This window comes from Sorex araneus, chromosome X, assembly GCF_027595985.1.
Source record: "Sorex araneus isolate mSorAra2 chromosome X, mSorAra2.pri, whole genome shotgun sequence".
NCBI classification, from domain to species: domain Eukaryota; kingdom Metazoa; phylum Chordata; class Mammalia; order Eulipotyphla; family Soricidae; genus Sorex; species Sorex araneus.
In genome coordinates this window covers 128,905,011-128,916,752 of record NC_073313.1, presented here as the reverse complement: position 1 = coordinate 128,916,752, position 11,742 = coordinate 128,905,011, and the positions used below count along the sequence as shown (strand labels likewise).

Sequence of the window (11,742 nt, the reverse complement as noted above, 5' to 3'; positions counted from 1 at the left end):
TTCTATTTCACCGAAGACAGTGAAATTCAAACTCAAATAAAAAAAAAATGCCAACCCATTTTCAGGTCTACTTCCATACTTGAAGCAGAAGTCTTTTGCGTGACAACACCCTCCTAGCTTGAATACCGTATGGATGAGACCTTCAAGGAAGAACTTTTCTGATTTTGAAGGTGCTTATAAACTCGGCTGCTTCTCTGAACAGTAGCCCCCAATTTCTTAACTGTGTGGATATTGTTCGCGCTTCTTTTCAGTTCCTTTTCTTGGGATACACTTCACTTTTCTTCTTTGCTTTGTAGGTGTTTTTTTGTTGTTTGTTTTTTTGTTTGTTTGGGTGGGAGGGGTACCCAGCAGTACCTAGGACTTACTCATGCCCAGCACTCATGCTGAGATCATGCCTGTCAGGCTAGGGGAACCATATAGGATGGGGGATGGGGGGTGAGAATGGGGGTGGGGGGAGTCAAAGCCCAGTTGACTGTGTGCAAAACAAATGCTTTTTCCATACCTGCTGTACTACTTTTCTGGCCTCTCAATACTGTATTTTTTTTTTTTTTTGCGTTTTGGGTCACACCCAGTGAATCACAGGGATTACTCTTGGCTCTGCACTCAGGAATTCAGGAATTATTCCTGGCAGTGCTCAGGGGACCATATGGGATGCTGGGAATCTAACCTGGGTCAGCTGCCTGCAAGGCAAATGCCCTACCTGTTGTGCTATTGCTCCAGCTCCCTCTCAATACTGTTTATTTATTTATTTTTGTTTGTTTGTTTATTTATATTAGTGAATCACCGTGAGGTACAGTTACAGACTTACAAACTTCCATGCTTACATTTCAGTCATACAATGGTCAAGTATCCATCCCTCCACCAGGCCCATTCTCCACCACCAATCCCTCCCACCATCTCCACCCTGTTTCCCCTCCCCCCCTCCCCTGCCTCTGTGGCAGGGCATTCCCTTTTGCTCTCTCTCTCTCTCTCTCCTTTTGGGTGTTGTGGTTTGCAAGAGAGGTATTGAGTGGCCATCATGTTCCATCTATAGTGAGCTTTCAGGGTGCGTCTCCCATCCCGAGCGGATCCTCCTAGCACCATTTACTTGGTGATCCCTTCTCTAATTGCCTTTTCCCTCAGTTCAATACTGTTTTAATGTGTACTTTAATATCTTTCCTTCAAGTCTGAAAACCCCATGATAGCACAGCATATCTATTTTTTTCACTGCTGCACTTGCAATTTCTAGCACAGCACCTAACAAATTGTCAACAAATACTTTGATTAGACCCTCCAGACTTGGCTCAGACATCATTCTCTTCGAAAAGGTGTCTTGGAGTCTGTGACACTCAAGCGGGTGCTTCTTGCTCAATGTCTGTTGTACTGATAAGCAGTTCAGAGTGCAGAGCCAGGAGTAAGCCCTGAGCACACCCCGTAGACTTTTTCTTTCTGTTTGCTGGGTCATACCCAGTAGTCCTCTTGGCTCTGCTCATGGGTCACTCCTGGTGGGCACTAGGGGACCATATGTGGTACAAGGGCTTAGCGTGAACCCAGGTCAGCTGCATGTGAGAGAAATGCCCTACGTGCTGTACTAACAGGCCGGTCCTAGTCTAAGTTTTATTAAACTTTTTTTTATTGATTGAGATTCTGCGGTTTACAGTACTATTAATAATGTAATCTCATGCACAAAAACTTGTTGACTAAGTCTCTAAAAGGCAGTGATGGTAACATAAGTCACAATAGTATGGCTTATGTTAAAATACTTTGAACATAAAGAGTGCAGTAAACATCTAACTAAGCAACCAGACCATTGCTGGAGTTTGGAGGCCCCTCAATGATGGTCCACACCCGTATCTCTCAAAGAATGATTACATGGGAACTTTGGCTCACAGGTTATGTCTTTCTGCAGCATCAGTTTTGATTCATCTTTTTTTTTTTTAAAAAAAAAAGGGGGTAAGAAAGTCAAGTAAGTTAAATCATATATGTGTACCATATATGAAAATATTGAGTAAGCTTTTAAGAAGTTATCAAATTTAAAGTTGGATAGGAATTTCAACAAAGCCACATGATTTAAGTGTTTCGTGTTCACCCTGACTGGGAATCTGTATTTCCTCTTTTCTACTGTTGTTTTGTAGTCAGTGTACCACCTTCAGCGCAGAGACTTCATAACTGCATGATTCAAAAGAAAGTTAATGATAGTGACAAAACTGAGATTAAAACTGTTTTCACATTATCTATCGTCTAAAATTTTGTGTTCTAAGTTTATTGCCCCCTCGGATGAAAGCATAATCAAATTCATCCTAGTGCACTCCCATAAAATGTGCAGATACAAACTGGCTCCCACGTAGCAGAATTTAGGTTAGAAGAGGAGAATGACAAAAGGAGTCATAGGCCAAATCTCTCTTAGTAACAGGGATTAGAGAATTTGTATCTGAGTTTCCATTTTAGGTAGCTGCTCTAGCATCTACACTCAACAGATGAGGATGCTTCATTCAAATCCTATCCCATGCCTCTCATGCTTTCAGTTTGCACATGATCGTCAAAGGATTTTGTTTTCAAAGGTGGAAGAAATACAGGTTGAGAGTTTTCCTCCACTTGGGGGTAAAATGTAACAATATCTTTCCTGCCTCTTGCTGAGGCAGTGGCATAGAAACATTTTGCATTCGGCTCGAGATTTCCATTGGAAAACAAAGCTCTGCTGCCCATGATCTTTTGCACCCCTCTCAATAATCCGAAATGAGTTCAGGGAACTGAAACTAGCAGGCAATCCAGTTGGGAGCTGTGTCTAAGTGCGTGCTTTGGTTCCAGAGCCTAACACTTCCTGGGGATCCAAGTTGGGCATGTGCGTCTAGTACCCAAGCGCAGGGGACTAAGGGAACATCAGTACTTCTCGGGTACAATCCGCCGGAACAGAAAGTGGAATCCCCTTTCCACTGGGAACACGCAGTGGGTTGAGGCGGTTAGTCAGCCCTCTGCGTGGTGGTGATCTTCCCTTCCCTGGGAGAGGCAAGCCGGACCGTCCTACCCCAGCAAAGCCTCTGCCGGGTGGGGGGGGGGGGTTGGGGGGGAAGAGTGGGGGAGTTGTTTGGGCCTACAGGACTGAAGCTGCGGCTCGCCGAGGCCAGCCAGGGGAACTGGCATGCGCAGCCTTCCCTGGGACTCAGTTTCCCCGGCTGGCCAATGGGTCGCCCCGCGTGTCCGGGCTCGGGTTCCCTCCGATTTCACGGGGCGCTCGCTCGGGACGTGCCGTGGGTGACGCAGCCCGGCTGCAGGTCCCCTCCCGGGCCCGGGGCGGCGGGCGCCGGGCATGCTCAGTGGCCGTGCTCCCCTGGCACCCGGAGTAGGAAGCGGCTCCCGGGCCGGGCGGGCGGGTGGCGCGCGGCTCGCCGCCGGCGCTCGGGGGCGTCACGTGTGCGCGGGCTTCTTAAAGCGACAGGCACCCGCTCGGCCCCCACCCGAAACACCGCCCCGAGGGCGGCGGCGAGCGGGCTCGTGGGCAGCGGCGGAGGGGCCGGGCTTGTCCCGGAGGAGTGCGACGGCGGCGTGTGGCGTCGGGAGGGACTCCGGAGGAGCCGGGGGCACCCCGCGGGCCCCGATATCCCGTGGCTGCCCGGGGTGCGGGGGGGAAACGATCGCTTCCCCCCACGGGAAGGGGAGGGGAGGTGCTGTGCTGACGGCTCGGCGCCGATTGTCGCGGGCTGGGTCCGCGGGCACAGGTGACGGGGCCTGGGAGCGATGGAGCAGCCCGGCGCGGCGGCGGCGGCCGGAGCGGGCGGCGGCGGCGGCGAGGAGCCCGGCGGGGGCCGGAGCAACAAGCGGAGCCTGGGCGCCCGGGCCGCCAACGAGGAGGAGACGAAGAACAAACCCAAGCTGGTGAGTGCGCCGGCCAGTGCTCGGGGAGCCGCGGGAGAAGCGGGCCAGGCCGAGGCGGGGTGGCGTTGTGGGGGGGGGGGGGGCGGCGTGGGAGCGGAAGGCGCCCCTTGCTCCCCTGCATCCCTCTCTTCGCTCCCCTTCGCGGGCGCGGGGGCCGGACCCCCGCCTGCGCTTGGGGAGACCCCCCCACCCCACCCCCCAGGCGGCCCGGAGCGTTTGTTGTTTGTCTTAACTCGTGCGCGCCCCGACCTTTGAGCAATTTCATTCCCCTCCCAGCCCTGGCCACGGTGGCCGGGTTCGGCCGCCTAAGGCACAGGGTCGGGGCGCGGGGAGCCCTCCCGAGCCGCTCGCCCAACCTGGGGAGCCCAGCCGGAGACTTGGAAGTCAGGGGGACAAAACCAAGCCCCCCCTCCCCCCGATCCCGTCCCCAACCCCTGGCAGGGGTTTCTCCCCCGCCTCTCCCCTGGCCCCGCACTCTCGGGAAGAGTCGCCTACGTGTGTTCCCCGCCCCGAGCCTCTCCATGTGCTCTTGCAAGTAACATTTCTTTGCAAGAGTTGGGGGTGGGGGGGGGGAGCGTGGGAGTCCGAAACTGGGTGAGGAACCACCAACTGTCGTGTGTGTGTGTGTGTGTGTGTGTGTGTGCCTGTGTGTGCCTGTGTGCGTGTGTAGAGCAGGCAGTAAGTATTGCAGCACTTCCTTAGTGGATCGGGGAACTTGGAAGCCGGCTGCACATGTCCCACGGACCAGTGCTAGCGACCCGTCCCCTGCCACTGACTTCAGGGATGGGGACTCAGGCGATCGACGGGGGCCTGGGTGTTCGATTGGGAAATCCCGGAGTTTCTTCAACTCATCAGTCGCAAAAGTTTTCCCCTCTTGGGAGTCAAACGTTCCTATTGGTGAACTTTGCAAGGTGTCAAACTCGGGCAGCCGGCAGCCGGGAGGAGGAAAAGTTTTTCATCTTGAAGCTGAGCGAGGAGTCCTTCCCCCCCACCCCCTCCCGGGAAGCCTGAGCGACAGGAACTTCCCCTGGTCCGCCAGGAGTTCTGTCAGAAGGTCTAGATCTGAAGTCCAGCCACGTGTTGCTTGATTAGTTTTCAGTGGAAAGCGGCAACGTGATTTTAGTCCCGGGGCCGGAGGGGCACAGCCCCCGAGCTCTGTGGCATCTGGCCGTTTGGTATGTTCTCGTCCTTCTCACTCTTGCCTCATAGCTGCGTGTCAGTTATGAACTTGTCCATATTGGGTCACAGCACTATCATTTCAGGAAATGCTGGAGCCTTCCATTTAAGTGGGAAGGCTGGAGATGGAATAACACAAGTTTCAAGTTTCTTGAATCCCACCTGAATTTGAGGCAGACTGAGAGTTTGCTCACTTGATTTGCCTCTTCCAGTATTTACAGGGAATTTGCATCCCAAGGACTGTGTGAATCGGCTGTGCTGGCCAGAGGTTAAAGGGTTTAAGGGTACCACTCCACCATTAAACTAAAAAAAAAGTAGTGTTTTCTACCACTGAACACAATAAAAAACTGTCAAGTGTTGATTTTTAGATGTATCAGTTTGCGGTTCAAGAATGATTCTTTTTTGTCTTGTGAATGACTCAGTACAAAACCATGGTTCAAGCAGTGATTAAAAGTTTAACCAAAAATAAAAGTGAATTCATATTGTCTAGAAATAGTTTGGTACAATCGGCAGGAACCTTCCACTTTTCAGAACAAAGTTCTCCAGAATGAGCACTTAGCTCTCTCAGCTGGTAACCACACGTTAATAAGGCAGATAACTTGCCTTCTTTTCCTTTGGCCATTTGTCCTGTTTCATCTTTTATGTTATACTTACTTTGACAAGGTAACAAGATAGTTTGAGATAGTATCATTCTTAGTTCCTAGAGATAGTATCATTTTTTAGTTCCTAGCCAACACTGCTGGTCTTGAACATAGCTTGCTACAGTGGATTCTATGATGTTAAATATGAATGGGAGCTTTGTAAAAACATAACTTTAGAGCCATATTATTATTTTACATGTAGAGAATGGAATAACAAAATTTAAAAGCCATTTACAGTACATTTTAAGCAGGTACATTGAAAGAAAAAGACTTGGTAAACTTTTTTTTTTTTTTTTTTGCTTTTTGGGTCACACCTAGCAATGCACAGGGGTCACTCCTGGCTCATGCACTCAGGAATCACCCCTGGCGGTGCTCAGGGGACCATATGGGATGCTGGGATTTGAACTCGGGTCAGCCGCGTGCAAGGTAAACGCCCTACCCGCTGTGCTATTACTCCAGCCCCGACTTGGTAAACTTTTTTAGTAAGTTTTCTTTCCATCTTTTGAGTTGCCTCATTCAAGTGCTGAACATTTTCTTCTAAGATGTTTATGATAAAATTCTTAGCTTCAGCTACTGTTGGTGAAATAAACCTTTACTAGACCAAATTTTATTTTTTTTTGAGTTGGACGTTAATCATCTCTGTAATGGTTTTTAATCGTGTGTGGAGTTGTGTGGAGTTATGAGTGAGAGCCATATGGCAATAGAAATGGTGTCAATGATTGTAGTGAATCTGATTTGTAAATTTTAGAAATTGCTAATAATCACTGTCGTCCTCTTTAATTGTGTGTGAGGAGTCGGAGTGCTGGGTTCTTCTCAGTGAGAGCCATATGGCAATAAGAATCGTGTAGGTGATTGCAGGGAATAGGATTCCTAAATTCCAGAAATTGTATGAAATTTCGAAAGCACTCTAAAAATTGATGCACCAGTTATTTATAATACTGCTAATGCACACAATGTTTCCACATCACACCCTTCCCCAGAGGATTTCCTTCTCCCTCCCCCAGGGTAAGCTCAATTGTATAGAGCAGTTCTCAGGCCCTGCTGACCTTCCCTCAATTGCTATTTCCGTGATCTGTTTCTTTCTATCCCCCTGTATGAGAGCTCATTCTGTAACTGTCCCTCTCCTCTCTTTCTCTTTTTGGGCCACACTTGCTAGTGCTCAGAGCTTCCTCCTGGCTTCACTCTCAGGGATCATTCCTGGTGGTACCCTCTGGATTGCTGGGGAATCCAATCCTGGTTGGCCATGCGCACGGCAGTACTGTCTCTATAGAGTACTATCTCTCTAGTGCCTGCTGCACGATCTCTTTGGCCCCCTCTTGACTTTCTTCATTCAGCATACTTTCCAGATCCAGTTCTATAGCAGCACATTGCATGATTTCTTATTTTTTTAAATAATTTATTGATTTTTTAATTAGTGAGTCACAGTGAGGGTACAGTTACAGATTCACACATTTTCGTGCTTGTTTCTCCCTCATGCAATGTTCGAGAGCCCATCCCTCCACCAGTGTCCATTCTCCACCACTTACGAACCCAGTATCCCTCCCATCCCCCTATCCCATCCCCCCCACCCCACTCTGCCTCTGTGGCAGAGCATTCCAATTTGTTCTCTCTCTCTCTCCTTTTGGATGTTGTGGTTTAAATGGCATGATTTCTTCCTTGATAGCTGACTCATATTCCATGGTGTATATGTACTACAGTTTATTTTATTTACTTTTTGTTTTGGGGCCAAACCCGGTGGTGCACAGGGCTGGCTTACTCTTAATTCAGAGATCACTACTAGCAGAGTTTGGGGGACTACACGGTGTGCCAGGGATTTAGCCCCATGAGGCCACATGCAAGGCACGTGCCTTACTCCCTGGACTGTATCTCTCTGGCCTTGTACTACAACTGGATAAGGAAATTGTAGTACAAGGCCGGAGATCCAGTTGCCTGTTCCTGGACACGGGTTTTTTTCAGATTGCAGCTATTGCAAACAGTGCCTCAGTGAATATTGGTGCCCTAAGTCTTCAGAATAGGAGTTTTGAGCCCTTGGAGTAGTGCCAGGAAATGGAATTTGTGAATCATGTGGAAGCTTGATGTGTAGTTTTCTTTTATTTTACATAAGCCTATGTATATATATATTTATTTATTTCTTTGTTTTTTGGGTCACACCCGGCAATGCACAGGGGTTACTCTTGGCTCTGCAATCAGAAATTACTCCTGGCGGTGCCGGGTGACCATATGGGATGCTGGGAATCGAACCCGGGTCGCCTCTGTGCAAAGCAAACGCCCTACCCGCTGTGCTATTTAATACTCCAGCCCCCTGTATATTTATTTTTATTAGAAAAATTATCACTATGATTTGTGAAGTTTTTCATAGTTGAGTCTTAGACATACTGTATTCCAGCATCAATCCTACCCCTGGTGTCATCTTTCCTTGGCCAGGTGTAAATAAAGTGGTCTAGGTAAATATCTAAATAACAGAGTCAACAACACTAAGTACAAGAGATCAATGCTTTAATTTTTTGAGAACAGTTCCTATTGTTTTCCAGAAAGGTCGAACCAGTCAATATTTTAACCAAAAGTAGATGAGCATTTTTCTTATTTCCATGCCAATACTTGTTGCTTTTGTTTTTTATGATGTGTGCCAGTCTCACAGTGTGTGAGGCTATATGTTATTGCTGTTTTAATGTAATTCCCTGGTGATAAATGTTAAAGAATATGTTTTTCAATTACCTATTGGCCATCTGCGTATCTTTGAGGAAGTTTCTATTTATCTGTTCTCCCCAGTTTTTGATGAGGCTGTTTTTTTCCTTCTTGTTTTATAGAGTGCTTTATATTTCTTAGATATTAACCCCTTATCACATGAGTGATGGGGCAAATATTTTCCCAGTATTTGGTGTTTTTCCTAATTTTGGTCACTGCTCTTTTTTTCCAGTGCAAATGCTTCAAAATTTGATATAGTCCCATTTGTTTATTTTTCCTTCTGTTTTTCTGGCAAGTGGAATTCAAATCATTGAAGACACTTCTAGATTCAATGTTATGAAGACTTCTACCTATGTTTTTAAAGTATAATTTATGAATTTAGCACTGATATCAAGGTCTTTAATCCATTTTGAGTTGATTTTTGTTTGATGATGTGAGATAGACTGAATTCATTTTTCTTCCATATAATACAAGTTTTCCCAGTACCATTTGTTGAAGAGACTTTCCTTGCTCCCTTTATGCTCTTTGCTCTCTTGTTAAAGACTAGTTGAGTATATACATAGGGATCTGTCTCTGATCTCTGATTTCTAGTCTGTTGATCAGAGTGTCTGTCCTTATTTCAGTACAACACTGTTTTGAGTACTGTGACGTTATAGTATAATTTAATGTTGGGGAAAGAGAAGCCTCATACTCGTCTTTTACCAGGAATGCTTTGACTGTTTGGAGGGAAGGATTATTTCTCCATATTTATTTCAAAAGCATTTGGTCTATGTCTTTTAAAAAGTCATGGGTATTTATTTTAAATTATCTTACCCGATGATGTCATGGGTATTGCTCATTAAGAGAGTTTAGTCTTAAGGACAGCTAACAACCCCTACACAGTACACTGGTGTACGTTTCTTTATTTTCTGCCATAATTTTACATTCGACTTTGTTTTCCTTTTCAGAAGCCTTTGATTCTTTAGCCAGTAGGGTCAGACTAGTAACAAATGAAGCAGTCCACTGAGGAAAGCTAATGAAAGCTGTGTGATAAGGAAATATAGGATTCTGCATGGGAGAGTACTGTGAAAGTCATCATGGTAAATTTTGGATCCTTCTGTGCAGTAAGGGAAGACTTAACGATTCCAACAATTGATGAGCAAGGTATTCATTGAAGAAGGGGGCGGGATGCATTTTAGAGTAAACAATAAATAGGGGTGTAGAGATTGGAGCATGCCAACTATATAGATATATGTACAGTTGAGGAAAAGTGTAGATAAGGTAGGTCTGGATCAGTGATGGGTGTTCATGCCTTGTTAGAGATTCAGCTTCTGTAAGAAATCAGAGTAGTCTAGGAAAGAGATTAGAACCAGAGACAGACTTGATTAGAAATGCATTACAGAAAGAAACTTAATTATAGAGGAGAATTTCTTGGAGACATAGTCCAGAATAGAGGCAAGAAGATCAGTTAGTGAAAGCAGAATGCCATAAAGGAGTTTGATGTTTAGAATTAGAGACCCGAGTTCTAATTGTAGTTCATCTACCCATTTATTTACTAGGTCATCCACTAACTAGGCACATCTATCAGTATTTCAGTTTCTTCCATCTCATTCCATTCCTTCTCCTTCTGCCACCTACTATAAACAACACCAAATCAGAAATGCCCACCCTGTTTCTTCTTTATAAATATCACTCTCTCCTTACAGTTCAATTATTGCCTCCACATTCTTTCACTCCATTAAACCTTCACTAATTACTTCCTCTTAATGAAGAAATCACTCCCACATCACTGTAGTGAGTCTGGGTATTGATATTCTATCTACATATATTTCAAAGTCCTTTGGGCAAGAGTCCCATTGGTGCCTATTCTTGAATATCTTCTTGGCGTGTAAATGATTGTTAGCTGAGATTCTTTTATAAAGGCTAGACATTTTCAGAGTGTTGTAAGAAAGAGGCTCTCTGAGGACAACTTAATTTTTTGTGACTTTCCCATGTGTATGATATATATGTTCATCAGATGAACTTATGTTGACTTTCTCATGTGGATTTTAACCTGATTTTGAAATTAAACAGGTTTTTTTTTTTTTTGCTTTTTGGGTCACACCCGGCGAGGCACAGGGCTTACTCCTGGCTCTGCACTCAGGAATTAACCCTAGCGGTGCTCAGGATACTGTATGGGATGCTGGGAATTGAACCCGGGTCGGCCGTGTGCAGGGTTAACACCCTACCCGCTGTGCTGTTGCTGTGCTACTGCTCCAGCCCCTTGTTTGGATTTTTGATGATGTCAAAACCTGAACATCCATGCAGAGAAATAGAACCCAAAGTGATGTCTCAAGTAATATTTTGTTTTAGTAGGAGACTTGAGGTTGTTGGCAAAAGTATGCTGACCAGGGGATCTGGTTTCCAGCATCTGTTTCTTCAAGTTTTCTTGTGGCTCTGATGAGCCATTTACCACCAGCCCAAAGTATGAGCCCTTTGATTAATGTCTCCTCGTTGGAAAGTATGAGCCCTTTGATTAATGTCTGCTAGCTGGGAAAAAAATGTCTCCTTGGTTTGCTTCACATGGTGTTCTAGATTAGAGATTCTAAAACTGTTTCTACTTGTGACTGACCCCTTTTTGCCAGATAAATAATTATAACAATGTTGAACACTGCCAGAAACATCTCAGATACAGTACACTTTTGTATTGGATTACTTTCTTTTTGGGCTTTTTGGGTCAACCCAGCGATGCTCAGGGGTTACTCCTGGCTCTGCACTCAGAAATCACTCCTAGTGGTGCTCAGGGGACTATATGGGATGCTGGGGATCCAACCCAGGTCAGCCACATGCAAAGCAAACACCCTACCCACTGTACTATTGCTCCTCCCCCTAGTTTAATTTTTTTGTGACTCTCTATTGACCCATTGTTTAAGAAGATAAGACTCAATAATGAGGGGGCCTTAGTGATAGATAGTACAGTGGTCAAAGCCCTTACCTTGAACGCCATTACTTGCATTCAGTCTCTGGCATTGTGTATGGTTCCCTGAACAATGCCAGGAGTCTGAGCATAGAGCCATGAGCACGCGCTGAGTACTACTGGGTGTGGCCCCCAAACCAAAACCAAACCAAATACAACATAGTAATAAATTGGAATGAAATGGATGCTATACACATAACAGTGCCTTATTGTTAACTCCTTATATAACCTGAAACAAAAGTGATTATTGTTGGAGGGTTTAAGTACTTTTTTTGCACTGTGATATCTGTAACATATGTGTATAAAGGGTAACATCGGGTTTATTATATATTGATTGATCTCCTATTTTCCCCCAATTCCATTTGTGTATTTGGGATATTCTGCATACTTTTCTTTTACTAATAATGTATGATGTTAAACTGCTGTAAGGTATGAATTTGATGTTATAGTAAT

General features: G+C 45.6%; 1 protein-coding gene across 1 annotated transcript in view; it reads left to right on the top strand.

Moving 5' to 3' along the window:
- The first annotated feature begins 3,401 nt into the window (after positions 1 to 3,401).
- Positions 3,402 to 11,742, top strand: part of DIAPH2 (diaphanous related formin 2) — a 724,307-nt gene continuing 715,966 nt past the window's right edge. The window contains exon 1 of the mRNA XM_055121637.1: positions 3,402 to 3,852. Coding sequence (XP_054977612.1) covers positions 3,715 to 3,852 — 138 coding nt within the window. The 5' untranslated portion in view covers positions 3,402 to 3,714. The remainder of the gene's footprint in view (positions 3,853 to 11,742) is intronic.